The sequence below is a fragment of the Poromitra crassiceps genome, assembly GCF_964638095.1.
Source record: "Poromitra crassiceps genome assembly, chromosome: 4".
Lineage (NCBI taxonomy): Eukaryota > Metazoa > Chordata > Actinopteri > Beryciformes > Melamphaidae > Poromitra > Poromitra crassiceps.
This window is the reverse complement of record NC_139626.1, coordinates 56,583,307-56,605,620: the sequence shown is the minus strand read 5'-3', so window position 1 is coordinate 56,605,620 and position 22,314 is coordinate 56,583,307. Positions and strand designations below refer to the sequence as shown.

Genomic DNA, 22,314 nt, shown 5'->3' with positions numbered 1-22,314 from the left:
CACTGACATCGGTCATTTCATCTAACTGCAAAGCGAATTGACCTGCTTGCTTCATTTTATTCACAACTTGTCCAACAATATTAATTGACATATCATCGATCCGACGAGAGACTGTGTTGTTTGACAATGGAACCGTTTTGAGAGCGTCTGCTGCTTTCTTGTCGATCATAGTTTCAGCTAACATCAGGGCTGCAGGAAGAATCAGATCCTCAACGATTGAATTAGGCTATTTTGATTTAGCCACAAGCAGTGACACAGAGTACGACACCTCCAGTGCTTTGCTTGAAACACTTTCTTCATTGTAGCCCGACTCGACTTGAACTCTGAGAGTTTTCGAGTGAAAAAGTAGTTCATCTTACCAAGACAAGACATGCTGCGTGTTTGGTGCTCTGGTGGCGTTGCAGATGAGCTGGCTTCATTTAATTATTTGCCAGGACTTCGCCACAGAAAAAACACTGTGGCTGCGGTGGATCCGCTGAGGTACAGGTAAATCCATACAAAATGTATTTTTCATTGAACAGCCGCGGTTTAGACCTGGCCTCCCTTTTCCTTGTTTCGCTTGGCTCGCCTGAACCGAAATCCGGATCAGCCCAGCGAGCATTTTTCGGTTGAAAAGACGTTTAAAAAACGTTTAGGGTCAACGTTGAAAAAACGTGCAAGGAAGGTTTGAAAGTGAAAGTTTTTTCACCCACTATTTGCAGACGCGGCGCACACGGGATTAGAACCCCGCTTTCCCACATTCAAGCCAGTCCGATCTACGCGCTGAGCTATATATTTTCTTATACTCTGTAGAGAGCTGGGCACATATATACTCTATCTCGCACACAACTTGTAGAGTACATGATTGTCACGATTGGAGGACAAGTTATTTTATGTGATGTGTACGAGACTATTATATTAATGTAACAGACTAAAATTATGTTGTGTGTGTGTGTTGTCTATAGGCTGTAGCCTATGGCTTCAGAGGTTAACTTCATTTAACACCAGAGACTGAGGAGGTACACAGAGCCTCGTATACAGTCTGTTACAATAACATAGCGTGCCCAGAGCACCTCGTTCCGCACTTGGTGCAGACCGGTGCAGACTTGCTTTGGTCTAGTCTAGTCAGTCACGGTTAGTATAGCTAGCAAGTAAGTACTTGTTGTTGCAGGAACTGAATTCATTATTTTATAGTATTGCGCTAAACTATTAACCATAGTTGTGTCCTGGAAGTTTTTGCTGGCACCACATAGCCTATATAGTCCCATATTTATGATATTTCATGTGACATAAAATGCGTTGAAATGTAGTTTTCGTATAGACCAGATTTCAACTCTCAGTTACACAATAAAATGGACAAATGCCAATTCACACACTATCAATATTGCCTCTATTCCAAGCTACAACAAATGTTTTAACAATATGATGCACCAAATTGTGTTTTTTTACACGTTGACGTTGTAACCGCATTTTAGCCGGTTGAAAAGAGGGTGAAATTAGGTCTTAGACGTTCAAACCCAATATCACCCAGATTTCAACTAAAAATCAACGTTGAAAAAACGTTTTGTGCGTTTTGTGCTCGCTGGGAGCCGGGCGTTTGAGCCACGCATATGTGGGAGCTATTGTTTGACCTGCAAGCGTGAACGACTTCTTTTGTTTTTCACAGAGTAGAGGTGTCACAGTTAACACCTTCCAGGGAGCCGCCGGGGCTCCCCGGAACAATAGTTGCGGCGCGGAGTTTCTCTCTCTCTCTCCTCTCATCTGAAAATAAATTGTATTAATCCTCAATCTTTCCGCGTACCCCCTGCAATGTGCTCGCGTACCCCTAGGGGTCCCCGTACCCCCGGTTGGGAAACACTGCTTTAGTGAATACTTTCCACAAAATCATGAACAATGAAGAAAACCAGAAGGAATACAGTTCCACTTTTACCAAATAAACCAAAATTGATGTTCTGCGACAAGTTATATCATATCTAGCCTCTTCATTTTGTTCTCAGAGTGCACCAGATTAATGCATTTTACTTTAAAATTTACTAAATGTCTTTGATAGCCTAGATAGCCCCCAGTCGGTGTCCTATTACCTTCTTGGTGGTGCAACCCCTGTTTGGAAAGCCTAGAATCGCCTATGCACGCACGCACGCACGCACACGCACCCCCCCCACACAAACACACCATACACATCACAATGAATTGAAAATGGGGGACCCTGATGTAAACAAGACAAACGTCTTTCTCTGGTCTGCATCCCCTTAACAATTGTGTGTAATGAGCCGTACTGTATTGTACCCATTCTGCAATCTGTTAAATAAAGTTTTCATTCATTCCTTCATTCATTCATTCATTCATTCATTCATTCATTCATTCATTCATTCATTCATTCATTCACTCACACACACACACACACACACACACACACACACACACACACACACACACACACACAAACACACACACACTCACTCTCTCTCACACACACACACACACACACACACACACACACACACGACACACACACCACACACACACACACACACACACACACACACAGACCACACACACATACACACAAACACACACACTCACTCACTCTCTCTCTCACACACACACACACACACACACACACACACACACACACACACACACAGTCAAAATAGCAGTTCCTATTCCAATATGTTTTATATAAATTTGTATATATATTTTAAACACCTCATCCAATTAATCTGTGAATGAGGGGAGACACAAATTGATGATCATATAAACTCTATCTAACTCATCTCTATCAATTTCTCTGTAAGATTTCTCTAGGAAATGATGATGAAAATAAAGTGTTACTGTGTGTTTGAGTATTTAGTGTCTAATGACATTTCTGTTCCATGTTCACATATCAGATCTCCAGGTGCAGGTGACCAGATCCCAGTTCTCTAACCAGGCAGAGCTGAAGTGTCACAGCAGCTGTCATCTAGCTGGTCGTCTTTCCGTCTGGTACAAGAATGGACAGAAAATGAAGGGAGAAACTTCTTCTTCTTATCCAGGCAGCTTTGGTCCTGAAGACAGCTATTCCTGTGCTGTGAAAGGATATGAGGCTTTCCGCTCTCCTGCAGTGTGTGAGTTTACTCCACAGTGTGTCACTGACATAGCACCACCTGGTGCAGCCAGATAAAATACATGATAAAACACATCTAAGGGGACGTTTTTGGAGCTGCCAGCATCTTGCTGCAATTCATTCTCTATGTAAGCGCAAAAAAAATGCTCCGTGCGCTGTGTTTCGTGCACAATGGAAGCGCTCTCGACATGATTTTCATAGCATGAATGTCCCCTAAATGTTAAAGTTTATTTACGTTAATATAATTTCTTCCAGATGCTCCAAAGGACCCCTCAGTGTTGGTGAGTCCCTCTGATGAAACAGAGGAGGGCAATGCCAACCCAGCAGCTACTTACAGATATATATATATATATATATATATATATATATATATATATATATATATATATATATATATATGAATTGTACCCAGTGGCACAATTCAAACGGGATAAAGAAAGTAACGTCTGTCTCGTTCACCACCATTCATATTTTTTCAGACGCTGGTACACAGAGAAAGGCAGGAAGTGTAGTTCACTTTGGCTCTCTATAGCCTACACTGAATGCAATACTATTTGAAATCACCACCAGGTGGTGGTAAAGAACCCAATACACCAATTCCAATACAAATATTATGTTCCCTTCATCTTTCTGCACCCACTCATCTAACTCTCTCTCTCTCTCTGACAAATGCTCTCTTTCTTCCTGCCTCTCTCTCCCCTCTTCCAGCTCACGATGGAAGAGCCCAGGTCACTCCTCGCCCAGGTCACTTCCTGGTTTTGCCTGTGTCTGTGTCTGTGACTGTTGCTGCTGTTGTGCTGTTGGCTGTCAGTCTGCTGCTCCGCTACAAATGGAAGAGAAAGAGGAGGAGTGATAGTGAGTTACCTTCACACCCTGTCAATCTCTATCATCATCATCATCATCACTCACACACACACACACACACACACACACACACACACACACACACACACACACACACAGAGACACACACACACACACGCACAAACAAACAACCGTTGTACTGTCTGTCCACAGGTTCGCACACCAGGAGAAACTCAGACACCAGAAACGTGCAGGTGACTTTATTTTCTTTGTATCTATTTTTAAGGGGTGCAGCCACTTCTATAAGTGGCTTTGTGTGTATATGGTGAGATTTGGGGGAGTTCACAGAGATCTGGGGAGACTGGCTCTGACTCTGCACAGAGAGAGAGAGAGAGAGAGAGAGAGAGAGAGAGAGAGAGAGAGAGAGATGTGTGGAGGACAATAGCTTTTTGTCAGTGATACACGCACGCACGCATACACTCAACGGTCACACGCACGACACATTCACGCACACACGCACAGTTTTAAGACACATCTGGAGATGAATGTCGAATTCATTTCCTCATTGGCGAGACTTTGGCACGGTATGAGAGAGCGGCTCGAAACACACACAATCCAGTAATGCACGTATACACACACACAGACATGCACACACACACACACACACACACACACACACACATGCGCGCACAGACACACACACACACACACACACACATGCGCGCACAGACACACACACACACACACACACACACACACATGCGCGCACAGACACACACACACACACAGGCATGCCACACAGCACGGATGGACGCGCGGACGGTTCAGACATGCACAAAATGCACAGCTTACTTCAACAACTGGGTGTGGTTTTTACTGACCTTGTTGTTTATATTCTATTGGCTTTGCCCTTTCAGAGGCTGTAGCCTATTGGATAATATCCCACGTGACACGTGTCCAGACCAGAGCCGTGTAGATAGAAGAGTCCCGACATCTCCATTCACTCCAATGGACCTTTTTTTTTTACTCTCAAGGGTTCCAGGAAGTAAGGTCCTGGATTAAGCAGCACTGTTGAGTTGCAGCAAAATAGACAGTTTGTGTTGTACTCTGAAAGGGTTTTTCCCGCCCTTGAATCAAATTGTACATTATCAGCTTTATTTTAGTATGCAAAAGTAGCGCGAGACCCATTCCTGGCTGTTCATTGGCTAATGAGTCTCGCATTTTGGTCCTCCGCTGACGCCACTCTCTCTCTAGAGGACACTCGTCCAGACTGAAGATTTTTCATACTTGGTGTCGCCCCCTTTCACCGCATTTCATTTTCATTTTTTTCATTTATTGAGTTTAAAATTACAGGGACAGCACACATTAATAAACATTTCTGTAAATGTGCCAGTTTAGCCATGTTGGCTAGTTTTCAACAATAGTCCCTGGGCAGGTATGATGGTGACAACTGCAAATACAAATACAAATACATAAAATACATTAGAACAGGAATAGCAGACACTGTAGCTACCTGTCGTGCCGCACACTTCATAAAATCAATAGAAATCACATAAAATAACATAATAATACAACACATAAAACAAAGCATGTCAGGATGTTATAGAGCATGGTCGCACACTTGATTGTCTCTCAACCAAGATTTGAAGTTGACTTTAAAAGAACAATAAGTGACACATAGTCTCTGCACTGTGATGGGAGACTGTTTCATGTGTGAGCTGCTCTCACTGAAAACGCTGCCTGTCCGAAGGCAGACCTCCTCAAAGGTATCATGCAATCCCCTCTTGCCACAGACCTGGTGCGTCTGTCATTGGTTGTTTTTTGCTTTTCTCATTTTTCATCACTTCTTCAACGACTTGTGAAGTCGTTGTGAAGGAAAAGGGAGATGACCAATAGTCGCGCCCCCATTTATACCACCAGTGGTGTAATGTAACTGAGTATAAATACTTAAGTACTGTACTTAAGTATTTTTTCTGAGTATCTGTACTTTACTTGATTATTTATATTTCTGTCAACTTTCACTTTTACTCCACTACATTTCCCAAATAAAATGGATACATTTACTCCACTACATTTCCCCCAAGCATCTTAGTTACAAAGTAAAATCAGAAGAAATTGCGTAGCCTGCAAGCAATCAGGTTTGGCAAATCAGTGCTCCTAGTTTGCAAGTTACGTTAATCACGATCCACATGCCATTCCATTTGGTGGCTGTAATGCAACATAACGTTGTTTGCCAGCGGCTATAAAAGTCAAGAAGAAGAAATAGACTTCCACTCAAGCCCAGGCATGTCTTTTGCTTGATTTCTTTAGCAGCATTTACTTGTACTTTTTACTTGCAATACTTAAGTACATTTAATATCAGAAAATTACTTTTGATACTTAACACATTCACTGCCAGCCGTTTTTTTTTTACTGTAGGTAGCTTCTGCCAAGGTTTTTTTTTGAGGATTCTGGCTCATCTTTCAACAGCCGAGGATTATTTTCTGCTAAGATTTTGTGAACACAAAATATCTCAAAAGAATTAATAGAATGTGTGCTTTCTCTGTCTAAAAGAGTTAGTTTGTAGAGTTAGTAGTTATGTAGGCATTAGCACTTGAATACAGCATGGTTTCAGCGTCTGAAAATTTAAGCTGAGATAAATGGCTTTTTGTGAAATTCGATAGAACAGTCACTTTAACCATTCATTTTTGGCATCAGTTAAGGTGCGTTCACACCGAGATATTTATTTTTCGCTCTGTCGCTCAAATCAACCCTTTGGAATCGCTCTGTCGCTCTGTTTAAATCGCTCATCAACAGGCACACGAAATGACGGACATGTGGGGGATATAACGTTACGCAATGTCATGATATTTGTCCACTACGAGCCACCGTCATTGTTTACAAACTAAAGCCTATCAGCGTGCTCCTAATGCGAGCTCCATACCGGTAGGACAGACTTCACTTCATGTCAGCTGTCAGGCTGTCAATGTGGTTTGTTGCCACACAATAAACCAGCGGTTTGTTCCAAGCCAGTGTGATCCTTGACTCACTCTCACATGGCAGCCAATCAGCGTTGAACAGCGAGCGACTGATGCCAGCGTATTTTCGCTCGAGTTGGGATATTTCATCTCGAGCGACGAGCGAATTTTCTCCCTATCGCTCTGTCTCTGCCGCTCGGACGCCCAGCGATTTTTCTCCCAGGCGAATATACGCTCAATCGCTCGTTTGCATTGACTTTGTATGTAAACTCGACGCCAGCGAAAAACTTTAATAGGTCGGTGTGAACACACCTTAAGACGTCAGACATCTAAACAATAGTTTTGAACAGTAATTTCCTCCATAACAGCAGGAAACCTCCCTCTCCTTCAAACTCCTCCCTCCGTGTGTGTTCTCCTCCTGCCTCCCTGGCTCTGCAGTGGGCGTGTCACAAGCGAGTTGCTGCTGCTGCTGCTGCCTGTCTGCTGGCGGCCGCTCTTTGGGCGAGTCTGGATGGGCTCGCTCGTTTCTTGGGGTTTCGGTTGAGAGCTTTGATGAAGCTTTTGCGATTCTGGTCTTATTTATGCTGCGTGTTTCAAAGTGTGTTCCACCCGTAATCTATTATGCAAATTTACAATCCCCCACCGCCAGCTCCCTGCGCGAAAGCGAAAGCGTTTTCGCCAATCCATTTTCATGAGAATGGCTTCCTCACGCGGCTGTTTTTGCTTGGCTTTCTCTTGTCTGGAGAGCACTGTCGCCACTTAGTGGGTCGGTAAAATAGATTATACACATTCAATACCTCCCATATTTTAATAGGAGATGTAAAAGGGGTTGATTGGCAGTCAACCGTTGGTTTCTGCTTGACGAGATATCTCGTCCACGGCAGTGAACGTGTTAAGTACAGAAAATATCAAGTACTTTAAGACTTTTACTCAAGTAATATTCTAATGAGTGACTTTGACTTTTACCAAAGTCTTTTTCTGGGAAGATATCTTTACTTTTACTTAAGTATGGTTTTCGAGTACTTTATACACCACTGTATACCACACATGGTATAGTGTGACGCGGAGTGACGCAGTGAAAGGCGGCAACACCAAGTATGAAAAATCTTCAGTCTGCACACGTGTCACGTGGGATACTATCCAATAGGCTACAGCCTCTGAAAGGGCTGCGCCAATATCTATAAAGTATGGTTTACTTTAAAACCTTCGGTTTCCACCATGGCTTGTGCTTCCAAACATGACAAGAAGAAAGGAAAGAAAAGAGAGACAGGAAGGAGAAAAGAAAGGGCAACACTCACCCAATTTGGTTGGAAAGTTAACTTAGCACTACTTTTGCTCCCCTAACATACTTTAACTTAATATCTTCACAGAAAGTGTTTACAGTGTTTACATTACACTCCTCTTTCAGCCAACATTTAATCAACGCAGGCAAACTAAATCAGTTGTTTCTGTCTCTGCCTGGTGCCAGGACCAACAGCTGCAGCTTCTCCCCACCTCCTCTACCATTGAGACAGACCATCCCTCCTCTCAACTGAAGCCCTGTCTCTCCACCTCCTCTACCAAAGAGACAGTCCATCCCTCCTCCCAACTGAAGCCCTGTCCCTCCACCCCCTCTACCAATGAGACAGTCCAGTCCTGCTCCCAACTGAAGCCCTGTCCCTCCACCTCCTCTACCAATGAACCAGTCCAGCCCTGCTCCCAACTGAAGCCCTGTCCCTCCACCCTCTCTACCAATGAGACAGTCCAGTCCTCCTCCCAACTGAAGCCCTGTCCCTCCAGCCCTCCTACCAAAGAGACAGTCCAGTCCTCCTCCCAACTGAAGGAGGTGAGCAGCATTGTGTTGGATGACATGTCAATTGGCATAATTGCAGGGGGTCTGTTGGATTATTATGATGATGATTATTATTATCATTGTTGTTGTTGTTGTTGTTGTTACTATTATTATTATTATTACTATTGTTATTATTGTTATTATGAAAAATATATATATATTTAAAATCCTTTTCAATTAGAAGAATTCAAACACTAATTATTTTTTCCACATAATGATCATTATATGAAACTGAAACAGCCTATAGTCTGTCTGTATTGGATACTTTTGATTGAGTGATTGATTGATTTTATTCTGGATAAAGAACAACATCATCCAAGGGATATACATGTAAAAACACTTATTTCCAACATTGTCACTGGTCTGGTCTTATAAAAACAGGGCAAAACAATAACATCACATAGCATCAAAAACAACAGAACAGAACAGTGAAGAATGAGCTGCCCTCTGCTGGTGTGGAAGACAGACTGGGAGGCACAACACGTTTCTGTTGGGGGCATTTGGGGAGGCAGCAAAGCTGAGTTGCAGTAAAAATATAAGATATTTGAATATCTCGCTCAATATACAGTAAGCGTGATATAGAGTAAAACAAACTATTTTTTCACTAACAAGTCAAGATTAGTTGGAGTGAAATGCTATATGGTCTCTCTTGAGCATTTTATGAAATGTCTATGGAAAAATAAATGGCGGATCATGCCAAACCCTGAAGAGCGCGTGACTTTGGCACTCTATTGCCAATAGAGTGACATTCAAACTATGTCTGTCACATTGCTGTGTTCAGTCTGTCTCTGTCTGCTGTCTGTCACATTGCTGTGTTCAGTCTGTCTCTGTCTGCTGTCCGTCACATTGCTGTGTTCACTATGTCTCTCTCTGCTGTCTGTCACATTGCTGTGTTCAGTATCTCTCTCTCTGCTGTCTGTCACATTGCTGTGTTCAGTCTGTCTCTGTCTGCTGTCTGTCACATTGCTGTGTTCAGTCTGTCTCTGTCTGCTGTCTGTCACATTGCTGTGTTCAGTCTGTCTCTGTCTGCTGTCTGTCACATTGCTGTGTTCAGTCTGTCTCTGTCTGCTGTCTGTCACATTGCTGTGTTCAGTCTGTCTCTGTCTGCTGTCTGTCACATTGCTGTGTTCAGTCTGTCTCTGTCTGCTGTCTGTCACATTGCTGTGTTCAGTATGTCTCTCTCTGCTGTCTGTCACATTGCTGTGTTCAGTCTGTCTCTGTCTGCTGTCTGTCACATTGCTGTGTTCAGTCTGTCTACCCTTAGCAAAAAGAAGTTTATACAAGTGTACAATTAGTATACTTTAGTATACTTCTTTTAAACTTAAAATGAGAGAGTATACTTTGAGTTTACTTTTTATATACTTATCAAATATATACTTATAAAAATGTTACTTAAGTATACTTACACTTGAGTATACTTATACTTAAGTGTACTTACACATTATCAAGTATACTTACATTTAAGTATACTTATACTTAAGTATACTTACACAGTACACAGTATACTTACACCCAAGTATACTTACACCCAAGTATACTTACACCCAAGTATACTTATACTTAAGTATACTTACACCTAAGTATACTTATACTTAAGTGCACTTACACAGCACACAGTATACTTACACTTAAGTATACTTATACTTAAGTGTACTTACACAGTATACAGAAAAGTCTAAGTATACTTGGCTTGTACTTGTACTTAAACTTGTGATTGAGATACACACAAGAAAAGTATAAATAAGTATTCTTGCCTTATACAGAAAGTATAAGTATACTTGGCTTGTAGTTGATTTGTTTTATTTGAAGTAGGCTACAGCAGTTCTGCATATAAAATGGAAAAATCAGGATATCACAATAAATCCCAGAGGCTTATTTCCATGTGGTCCTTTATAGTCGATAGATTATAGCCGATTAAATACTTTTTCAGACATATCGGTTTCTTTGAGGTAGTATACACCATACACATTTGGCTGATTTTATTGACAATTCTCCCATATATGAGAGTAGCAGACTTGATGTATACTGGCTGCTAAGGCTACCAGAATATATGGAGTGCTTGAGTGATGTCACTCAGCACACAATTGCTCAACATCACATCACTGATGACATCACTCACTGATGACCACCACTGATGATGTCATAGATGTGATGATGCCATAGAGATTGTGACATCATCAGTGATGATGTCATAGACATTAATTCATGAATGAAATCATCAGAGGGACAATTGAAACAGAGAAACAAACAGACAAACAGAGCCCATGCTCCCTTTTATAGGCACAATTAAAGCAATACAACTGTGACTTTTGCTTTGCTGGAAATTATGGTGGTGTCCAGACATGGTTTCCAGAAGTACACAACCTGCCTATGACCATCCCCTGATCACAACCCACCGCCATGCAAATATTCAGTACAATGCCACCTGGGATGTGGGTGTCAGGTGTTTTCCAGGACTTTCCAAGTGGTTCCAGGACTTGATGAAGTGCCCATGACCTTCTCCGGATCATAACCCCCTGCCATGCAAGATTTCAGCCCAATCTGACCTGGGGTGTGGATGTGAAGTATTTTCCAGGTGGTTTCCAGGATTTTCCAGGACTTTCCAGGTGGTTCAAGGACTTGGTGATGGACCCATGACCTTCCCCAGATCCTAACACCCCGCCATGCAAAATTTCAGCCCAATCCGTCCTGGGGTGTGGGCGTAAGGTGTTTTCCAGGTGTTTTCCAGGATTTTCCAGGTCTTTCCAGGTGGTCCCAGGACTTGATGACATGCCCATGACCTTCCCCAGATCACTACCCCCCTCCATGCAAAATTTCAGCCCAATCCGAACTGGGCTGTGGGCATGAGGTGTTTTCCAGGTCGTTTCCAGGATTTCCCAGGACTTTCCAGGTGATTCCAGGACTTTCCAATCTGCTCATGACCTTCCCCAGATCATAACCCACCTCCATGCAAATTTTCAGCCCAATCCGACCTATAGTGTTAGAATAGAGACAGATACACATATAGTGGTATGGTCAACATTCACTACTTTACTCAGCTGAACGGATAGCCGAGTGGATAAGACACAGGACAATGTGCTGAAAGGAAGGGGCCCTGAGTTCGAATCTCACATGGTCATACTTTTTCCTTAAACTTAAAGTATACTAGTAGTATACTTACTTAGTATACTACTAGTATACTGAATTAGGCCGATTTAGTGCCAATTTAGTGTCAAGAAGTATTAGGCAAGTACACTTGGAGTATACTACTAGTATATTTATATTAGTATACTTGGTGCATAAAGTATACTGAATTGGGCCAATTTAGTGCCAATTAAGTTCTAGAAGTATTAGGCAAGTACACTTGGAGTATACTACTAGTATATTGATATTAGTATACTTGGTGCATAAAGTATACTTGGGTATATAAGTATACTTGCATAAAAGTACACTTGGTCTTTACTTAAGTTTACTTAATAAAATAAACTTGAAGTATACTTCTTTTTGCTAAGGGTATGTATGGTAGCATGGAGGGGGGTGTTTCCAGGACGCTGGATTACACCGTTAAGCCTTCTTGAGGTGTCGTGGGCCTAACTTAACGAAACGTCGGTGAAGGAAGGTGCCCACTTGAAAACCCCAATGACATGCTTCATACTGCTGTTGGCTAGGGTAGGTAACTGGTGATTTGTGTCTTGTTTATTACCGTAGTTTGTTAGCCTGTTAGCTTGTTTTATTCTGGATTGGGCTTCTAAATGTGTTTTTCCTCGGATTTTGGCACAAGGGATAGTAACATCTTGTCCTGTGTATTAATTAATACTAAAGCTAGCTTAGGCTAGTGACTGTTGTGAATAGTGCAGCTGACAACTAGGGAAAGACCTAGTGACAGCATGGAAAGACAGCTGACAGGAGGGATTAGACCCCACCGGGGCTGCAATGGGTTAGCTGCTCATTGTGGCAGTAGCCAAGGCCAATAGGCCATTGGTTACACCCAAACTTGCTACGAAACAGAATTATGAAAAAACACCCCTAGAGTCTGGGAGAGCGGGGGCGGAAGATGACTCACCTATGGTTGACACGGTTATTGACTCTGGAACGGACTTGACTATGAATAGGGAAAACATGTCAGTGGAAGCCACTAGTTCAGATGTAGATGGAAAGAAGCGTCAGGTTTGCTTGTGTGGCTGGCAGAAGGTAACAACTTTGAGGGGCCTTAGAATCCATCAAGGCAGGAAGAGGTGCTTGGTAGAGGGAACACAGGGACCCCGCATTGATAATTATTTCTTAAGAAGTTTATCAAGTCAGTCGGGTGAAGTCCAGCGACAGGAAGTAACCCACAGCTCGCAGGACATCAGCACCCCTGATGTTGAGGCAGGTCCTAGCACCGAGGAAAGCAGAGAGGCCAGCCAGCCAAAAAGGGAGAAGATTAGCGGTCAGAAGCCTAGAGTTAAGTGGCCAGGTGCAGCGGAAAGTAGGAAGTGGGAAGATATCAATAGTAGGGGTGTCACGATACACTCAGTTCACGATACGATACGTATCACGATACTGGGTTCACGATAACGATACGATACGATACGATTTTAACAATATTTTTTTAAACTTGAATAATGACAATATATGACTGGAAAAGTAGTATTTTATTTGAAATGCACAAATACAAAACATGCTGTTGTGGGAAATTGTTATTACAATAACAACTAGAAAAAACATGAGATTGGAGATAAGGCTTATCTTGAAATAGAATGAGTTACACCGTCACTTAGATTTACTTTGAACTAAAAGGTTTCTCAGCAGTATAAATTCTCATTATGCATCTTCAGTTTTTCTTCAAACTCAAACAACAAGACTTTTCTTAATCTATTTTTTATGCATCTTCAGTTTTTCCTGTCAAGTAAACAGTTTTGCCAGAAACTCAATTGAATGGTTTCTCTCCTGTATAACTTCTCATGTGTCTCTTCAGAGACTTGTTCAACTGAACTACTTTCCACACATTGAACTTCAACAAACAAAGACGTTTCTTAGTCTATTTTTTGGAAAAAAAAAAAAAAATTCTTTTTTTTTTTTTTTTTTTTTTTTTTTTTTTTTTGCGATATGAGATTTCATCTCAACGATACATATCGTGACGTTTTACTATCGCGAAATTTCGTGGGACGATATATTGTGACACCCCTAATCAATAGTGATTTGGTTAGGATGTTAGAGAAGCTTAAAGGAACTGCTGAGAGTAAGTTGGAGAAAATGGGAGATTGTATTTATGATTATGGTAAGGAAAGGTTTGGCGTCTTTGAGAAAAGGAAGAAACTAGAGGGTGAGGTAGTTAAATCTAGGCGCCAACAAGAGATAGATAGACTTATCCAGGAGAGAAGACAGCTTAAGAGGCAGTGGAGGAAAGCTACAGAGGTTGAGAAGGAAGGCATTGATTGCTTGCAGTCAGATGTGAGGGATCGGTTGGCAGTTTTAAGAAGAGCAGAGAGCATTAGGAAAAATAGGAAAAAGAAAGAGAGAGCTAGAATAGCATTCTATAAGGATCCATTTAGATTTGTGAAGTCATTGTTTAGTAAGGAAAAGAATGGTAGCCTTATGGTACCTAAGAAGAAGCTTGAGGAATATTTGGAGGAGGTTCACAAAGATAGGGAAAGGTTTAGAGAGATGACAGTCCCAGCTGATATTCCACCTATTGGTGAAATAGAGAGCCAGTGTGATGATAGCCCACCAAGGTGGAAAGAAGTTCAAGAAGTAGTGAGACGTGCAAGGGCCTCTTCAGCCCCGGGTCCTAATGGAGTCCCCTACCGGCTGTATAAGAGTGCTCCAGATGTGTTGCAGTTTCTATGGAAGCTGATGAAGGTAGTCTGGAAGAAGCAGGTTATTCCTAAGGCATGGCGTAGAGCAGGGGGAATCTTCATTCCTAAAGAAAGGGACTCGTTAGAGATAAGTCAGTTTAGACCTATCAGTCTACTTAATGTTGAAGGGAAGGTTTTCTTTAGTGTTGTGGCACAGAGGCTGTCTAGTTATCTAGAAAAGAATAGGCTAATAGATACTTCGGTGCAAAAGGCTGGAATTCCCGGCTTCTCCGGGTGCTTAGAGCACACCAGCATGATCTGGCACCAAATCCAGTCAGCTAGGCGTGAGAAGAGAGACCTGCATGTAGTATTCTTGGACCTGGCTAATGCTTTCGGGTCAGTGCCGCATAGTCTGTTATGGGAGGCCTTTGATTTCTTTAGAGTGCCAGGTAGTATAAAGAGCTTAGTTAAAGCCTACTTCTTAGATATTCAACTCTGCTTTACCACAGCAGAGTACACTACAGCTTGGCAGCAGCTGGAGGTAGGCATTATGGCAGGGTGTACAATTTCCCCATTAGCTTTTACCATGGCAATGGAGATCATTATTAGGGCTTCAAAATGGGTAGTGGGTGGAGAAAGGCTGCAGGGAGGGCTGCTGCTCCCTCCAATTAGGGCATACATGGATGACATGACGACTATGACGTCAACCGCTCCATGTACTAGCAGATTGTTGGATAAGTTAAATAGTAATCTGCAGTGGGCTAGAATGAAAGTGAAGCCAAGTAAGTCCAGGAGTATTTCAATCATTAAAGGGAGGGTAGTAGGTAAGAAGTTTGTTATAAATGATGAGGTGGTGCCTACAGTGTTAGAGAAACCAGTCAAGAGTTTGGGAAGATGGTATGATGCAAGTCTCAGTGATAAGGGACAGTTTGAGGAGGTGAGGCAGGAAATGATTCAAGGTATTTCAAGTATAGACAAGTCAGGGCTCCCAGGAAAGTTAAAGTTGTGGTGTTTGCAGTTTGGATTGTTGCCTCGGTTGATGTGGCCACTGACAGTGTATGAGGTTCCCCTTTCAAAGGTAGAAAAGCTAGAAAGGATGATTAACTCATTCATTAGAAAATGGCTCGGAGTCCCACGCTGCCTAAGCAGTGTAGCCTTATATGGGAAAGGCATATTGGAATTGCCATTATCTAGCCTGACAGAGGAGTTCAAGTGTGCTAAGGTTAGACTGGAAATGACTCTGACTCAGTCAAAGGATCCAGTGGTTAGGAGTGTAGCGCCCACAGTTAAAACAGGGAGGAAGTGGAACCCAAAGGAGGAAGTACAGCAAGCACAGTCAGCTCTTAGACACAGGGATATCATAGGTCAGGTGCAGCATGGGCGTGGAGGCTTAGGGTTGTGCATAGGGAAACCTGTGTGGAACAAGGCATCAGTAATAGAAAAGAGGAAGATGGTAGTTGAAGAAGTACATAGGCAAGAGGAGGCAGTAAGATGTACTAAGGCAGTGTCGCAGGCAAAGCAAGGACAGTGGGTGAACTGGGAGAGTGTAGAGAAGAGAAAGTTGAAGTGGAGAGAGTTGTGGAGCATGGAGGCCAGCAGAATTAGATTTATTCTAGGGGCTACTTATGATGTGCTGCCATCTCCCCAGAACTTAAATCAGTGGTTGGGTGAGGATGGTGCCTGCCCATTGTGTTCTAGTGTATGTACATTGAGGCATATTCTGTCAGGGTGTAAGGTCAGTCTCTCCCAGGGGCGATACACCTGGCGTCACAACCAGGTGTTGAAATGTTTGGCAGCTGCAGTTGAGGAAAAGCGACTAGAAGTAAATTCTCTAGTTGCTAGCAAAGAGAATAGACAGATCAAATTTTTACGTGAGGGAGAAAAGATTAGACCAATTAAGGTCAGGCACAAGTTAGGGCAGCTAAGTGTAGGTGGAGCCTGGGAAATGAGGGTTGACTTGAATGAACAGCTAGTCATCCCAGCATATATAGTTAGCACCCGGCTACGTCCGGACTTGTTACTGTGGTCTGAGGTAGAGAAGAGAGTTTATTTTATCGAACTCACAGTCCCGTGGGAAGATCGAGTTGAGGAGGCTTATGAGCGCAAGAAAGCTAGGTATGCTGAAATGGCAGCAGAGGCAGAGCAGCGAGGTTGGAGGGCTCGAGTGCGGCCTGTAGAGGTGGGCTGCCGTGGTTTTGTGGCAAAGTCCGTTATTGCCTTACTAACTGAGTTGGGCATTCGGGGACGGAGCCTGAAACGTGCGGTTAGCAACATGTCTCAGGCAGCAGAACGAGCAAGTGAATGGCTGTGGATAAGGAGGAAACATGCTAGCTGGGGAGCTCGCTAAGGTCAGATTGATTGTTTGTTGTTGGTCATGATTAACGGTCCGCATCAACAGGGCTGAATCATTGACAGTGGTGGTGTAGTTAGGGATTGTTTGTTGTTGGTCATGATTAACGGTCCGCATCAACAGGGCTGAATCATTGACGGTGGTGGTGTAGTTAGGGATTGTTTGTTGGTCATGATTAACGGTCCGCATCAACAGGGCTGAATCATTGACAGTGGTGGTGTAGTTAGGGATTGTTTGTTTGTTGTTGGTCATGATTAACGGTCCGCATCAACAGGGCTGAATCATTGACAGTGGTGGTGTAGTCAGGAATGTCATACCAAATTAACCTGGATAGCTAGGCTTAGATAGTGAGGTAATATGCAGTTGTGCGGTGGTAGCATGGAGGGGGGTGTTTCCAGGACGCTGGATTACACCGTTAAGCCTTCTTGAGGTGTCGTGGGCCTAACTTAACGAAACGTCGGTGAAGGAAGGTGCCCACTTGAAAACCCCAATGACATGCTTCATACTGCTGTTGGCTAGGGTAGGTAACTGGTGATTTGTGTCTTGTTTATTACCGTAGTTTGTTAGCCTGTTAGCTTGTTTTATTCTGGATTGGGCTTCTAAATGTGTTTTTCCTCGGATTTTGGCACAAGGGATAGTAACATCTTGTCCTGTGTATTAATTAATGTCTGCTGTCTGTCACATTGCTGTGTTCAGTCTGTCTATGTCTGCTGTCTGTCACATTGCTGTGTTCAGTCTGTCTCTGTCTGCTGTCTGTCACATTGCTGTGTTCAGTCTGTCTCTGTCTGCTGTCTGTCACATTGCTGTGTTCAGTCTGTCTCTGTCTGCTGTCTGTCACATTGCTGTGTTCAGTATGTCTCTCTCTGCTGTCTGTCACATTGCTGTGTTCAGTCTGTCTCTGTCTGCTGTCTGTCACATTGCTGTGTTCAGTCTGTCTCTGTCTGCTGTCTGTCACATTGCTGTGTTCAGTCTGTCTCTGTCTGCTGTCTGTCACATTGCTGTGTTCAGTATGTCTCTCTCTGCTGTCTGTCACATTGCTGTGTTCAGTCTGTCTCTGTCTGCTGTCTGTCACATTGCTGTGTTCAGTCTGTCTATGTCTGCTGTCTGTCACATTGCTGTGTTCAGTCTGTCTATGTCTGCTGTCTGTCACATTGCTGTGTTCAGTATGTCTCTCTCTGCTGTCTGTCACATTGCTGTGTTCAGTCTGTCTCTGTCTGCTGTCTGTCACATTGCTGTGTTCAGTCTGTCTCTGTCTGCTGTCTGTCACATTGCTGTGTTCAGTCTGTCTCTCTCTGCTGTCTGTCACATTGCTGTGTTCAGTCTGTCTCTGTCTGCTGTCTGTCACATTGCTGTGTTCAGTCTGTCTCTGTCTGCTGTCTGTCACATTGCTGTGTTCAGTCTGTCTCTGTCTGCTGTCTGTCACATCGCTGTGTTCAGTCTGTCTCTGTCTGCTGTCTGTCACATTGCTGTGTTCAGTATGTCTCTCTCTGCTGTCTGTCACATTGCTGTGTTCAGTCTGTCTCTGTCTGCTGTCTGTCACATTGCTGTGTTCAGTCTGTCTCTGTCTGCTGTCTGTCACATTGCTGTGTTCAGTCTGTCTCTGTCTGCTGTCTGTCACATTGCTGTGTTCAGTCTGTCTCTGTCTGCTGTCTGTCACATTGCTGTGTTGAGTATGTCTCTCTCTGCTGTCTGTCACATTGCTGTGTTCAGTCTGTCTCTCTCTGCTGTCTGTCACATTGCTGTGTTCAGTCTGTCTCTCTCTGCTGTCTGTCACATTGCTGTGTTCAGTCTGTCTCTGTCTGCTGTCTGTCACATTGCTGTGTTCAGTCTGTCTCTGTCTGTCACATTGCTGTGATCAGTCTGTCTCTGTCTGCTGTCTGTCACATTGCTGTGTTTAGTCTGGCTCTCTCTGCTGTCTGTCACATTGCTGTGTTCAGTCTGTCTCTGTCTGCTGTCCGTCACATTGCTGTGTTCAGTATGTCTCTCTCTGCTGTCTGTCACATTGCTGGAGATACAGTAGAAGCTCCCGTTGCCCCAACTCTTCAGTTTGTAATCTGTATAACATAATACGGGCGGACATCAAATTCAAATGCCTCGTCCATGTTCTCGAAATCAGATAAATATTCAAGCATAACTTACAAAATCATTCAGCTACGCGATCTGTTACCCCAAACAAACATGGCAGCTTCCAGGCCCAGCTTCCACCCCACCACAGCTGACTTCCTGCAAACAACGCAACTCTTGTGAGACTTGAGCGAGATTCTCCTATCTGATAATCTGATCCTGTCAGTGGTCAAAACAAGCTAATTTAGTGCAGTAGGGGCATGTGGGAAAAGTGGCTGCACACTGAAGCGATCTTGGTCAATACTGCACCAACTTCAAAGATTTCTGTTCACATTACAGTTATACATATATATATATATATATATATTTATAAAACAGGGTCCAAGTTGGAAAATACCAAAGTTCTCCTTTAAACATTGGTAGCCTATAGGGCAGTGGTTTTCAAACTTTTTGTACCTGAGGTACACCAAAGAGCAAGACAAAATCTCAAGGCACACCTACTGTATTATATCCGTGCAAAATAGCCTCTATAACATGTGATATCACTCGTATCACTCTAAATGTTTTTATTTACTCATGCCAAACACAATTTAACAAACTACTATATTACTATCAAGATAATTCAGGGATTAATTTGAAACTTAAAATGACTACTTCAAAGCAGCAACACACTCAATTTTTGTCTATAGTTTTAGGCTATATTTGCAATAATGTATCATGTTGTCACAAAATCCCAAGGCACACCTGGACTTGCCTCAAGGCCAGTGAGCCTGCTAGACACACGATTTGGGAACCACTGGTATAGGGTGTGATGTGATGACATACATTTTTAGATTGAGACATTGCACAAATGTGCTTTGAGTTGAAAATATCCTTTGATTTTAGCAGGGAGCAACAACGACAACAGATAAAGATAAGCTGTTGGACACACTGGATGATTTGAGAGATGAAGAGTTCAAGAGCTTCAAGTGGTTCCTGCAGCAGGATGACATCATGGAAGGTCTCCCAGTCATCAAAAAGAGACGACTGGAGAATGCAGACAGGCAGGACACAGTGGACCAGGTGGTGCAGACCTACAACCAATGCTATCTGGAGGTGACCAAGAAGATTCTGATGAAGATGAAGAGGAATGATCTAGTGCACAGGTTGTCAAACAGCAGCTCGGAGTCGGGACCCAAAGGTAACTCATGAGATGAAAATATAAACCTGTGAAAACCAGAAATGACACAGGTGACTCATACGTTTATAATTCAGAGTCAAGAGGTAAAGACAAGACACCTGCTAAGCAGCCACACCACCAGACATAAAGTGACATTTCTGTCCTGTACATCTCTGTACACGCGTACAGCCACACCACCGGACATAAAGTGACATTTCTGTCCTGTGCATCTCTGTACACGCGTACGGAAACACACTGTATCTGGCACCAGAGAGTTCTGTCAGTGCACACGCCTCGTAGAAGAACTGTATTTATTTATTGTGCTTCAGCCCCTCCACAGAGGGAAGTCGCTGCTCTCAGAACAGGACAAAATACTGAAAACAATTCAATGAGCCATTTAAAAAAGACTGAACCCAAAGAGAGGACTGCACCACGGTGTATGACTGTAGCAGTTGGAGATGAAGTGCCTTGCTCAGGGGCACAGTGAGCAGATGTTGATGGATGGGAGAGTGAGATTAGCTGTAATTAGCTGTAATTCAACCCATCAGACCTGTAGTCATAAACGGCAGTGTGCACGCATACCAACCCGTTCTCACTCCGAGTGCGTTACTAACATGGTACCCTTGAGCGACCCATGAAACGACTTGGGCTTTCCGACTAAACTCAATGTAAACCCATGGAAGTCATATTTGACGCTTATGCTCCCCCATTAGCCTAACTGCTCCCCCATTAGTCAACTGCTCCCCCATTAGGGTCTGGAGGAGCTAACCTCTCCCAGACCCTAACCCTAAACCTAACCTCTCCCACCCCCTATGCCTAAACCTAACCTCCCCCAGACCCTAACCCTAACCCTAACCTCTCCCACCCCCATGCCTAAACCTAACCTCCCCCAGACCCTAACCCTAACCTCTCCCACCCCCCACGCCTAAACCTAACCTCCCCCCAGACCCTAATGGGGGAGCAGTTGACTAATGGGGGAGCAGTTAGGCTAATGGGGGAGCAGTTGCCATAAGCGTCAAAGATTACTTCCATGGGTTTGCATTGAGTTTCGTCGGAAAGCCCAAGTCGTTTCATGGGTCGCTCAAGGGTACCATGTTAGTAATAAGTGACGCACAAGGGACGGGACAAAGCGTCAATATGCCACGTGCTCGGAGTGAGAACGTGTTGCGCATTCACACACTGATTTCACTCACTCACTGAATTTGTTTTGATGGTTTATATAATGCATTAAATCATTGGTATGGGAGATTTAATCATCAATGAACTACATTGATGATTAAATCCACTACAAATGGAAGAGAAAGAGGGGGAGTGATAGTGAGTTACCTTCACACCCTGTCAATCTCTATCATCATCATCATCATCATCATCATCACTCACACACACACACACACACACACACACACACAGACAAACACCCACAAACAAACGACCTTTGTACTGTCTGTCCACAGGTTCGCACACCAGGAGAAACTCAGACACCAGAAACGTGCAGGTGACTTTTTTTTCTTTGTATCTATTTTTAAGGGGTGCAGCCACTTCTATAAGTGGCTTTGTGTGTGTATGGTGAGATTTGGGGGAGTTCACAGAGATCTGGGGAGACTGGCTCTGACTCTGCACAGAGAGAGAGAGAGAGAGAGAGAGAGAGAGATAGATAGATGTGTGGAGGACAATAGCTTTTTGTCGGTGATACACGCACGCACGCATACACACACGATCACACGCACGACACATTCACGCACACACGCACAGTTTTAAGACACACCTGGAGATGAATGCCGAATTAATTTCCTCATTGGCGAGACTTTGGCACGGTATGGAGAGAGCGGCTCGAAACACACACAATCCAGTAATGCACGTACACACACAGACATGCACACACACACACACACACACACACACACATGCGCGCACAGACACACACACACACACACACACACACACACACATGCGCGCACAGACACACACACACACACACACACACACACACACACACACACAGGCATGCCACACAGCACGGATGGACGCGCGGACGGTTCAGACATGCACAAAATGCACGGCTTACTTCAACAACTGGGTGTGGTTTTTACTGACCTTGTTGTTTATATTCTATTGGCTTTGCCCTTTCAGAGGCTGTAGCCTATTGGATAATATCCCACATGACACGTGTCCAAACCAGAGCCGTGTAGATAGAAGAGTCCCGACATCTCCATTCACTCCAATGGACCAGTTTTTTACTCTCAAGAGTTCCAGGAAGTAAGGTCCTGGATTAAGCAGCACTGTCGAGTTGCAGCAAAATAGACAGTTTGTG

General features: G+C 43.5%; 2 protein-coding genes across 2 annotated transcripts in view; both read left to right on the top strand.

The window, feature by feature from the left end:
• LOC310774923 (uncharacterized protein) overlaps positions 1 to 1,650 on the top strand; it is a gene marked incomplete at its 3' end in the record, with an annotated part of 77,315 nt that extends 75,665 nt beyond the window's left edge. Inside the window, exon 6 of the mRNA XM_083635016.1 lies at positions 1,646 to 1,650. Within this exon, the coding sequence (XP_083491142.1) occupies positions 1,646 to 1,650 (5 nt within the window). The remainder of the gene's footprint in view (positions 1 to 1,645) is intronic.
• Positions 1 to 22,314, top strand: part of LOC310775857 (uncharacterized protein) — a gene marked incomplete at its 5' end in the record, with an annotated part of 198,040 nt that overhangs the window by 165,332 nt on the left and 10,394 nt on the right. Inside the window, 5 exons of the mRNA XM_083635984.1 lie at positions 3,791 to 3,937; positions 4,100 to 4,140; positions 8,312 to 8,668; positions 19,730 to 20,024; positions 21,458 to 21,498. Of these exons, the coding sequence (XP_083492110.1) occupies positions 3,791 to 3,937; positions 4,100 to 4,140; positions 8,312 to 8,668; positions 19,730 to 20,024; positions 21,458 to 21,498 (881 nt within the window). The remainder of the gene's footprint in view (positions 1 to 3,790; positions 3,938 to 4,099; positions 4,141 to 8,311; positions 8,669 to 19,729; positions 20,025 to 21,457; positions 21,499 to 22,314) is intronic.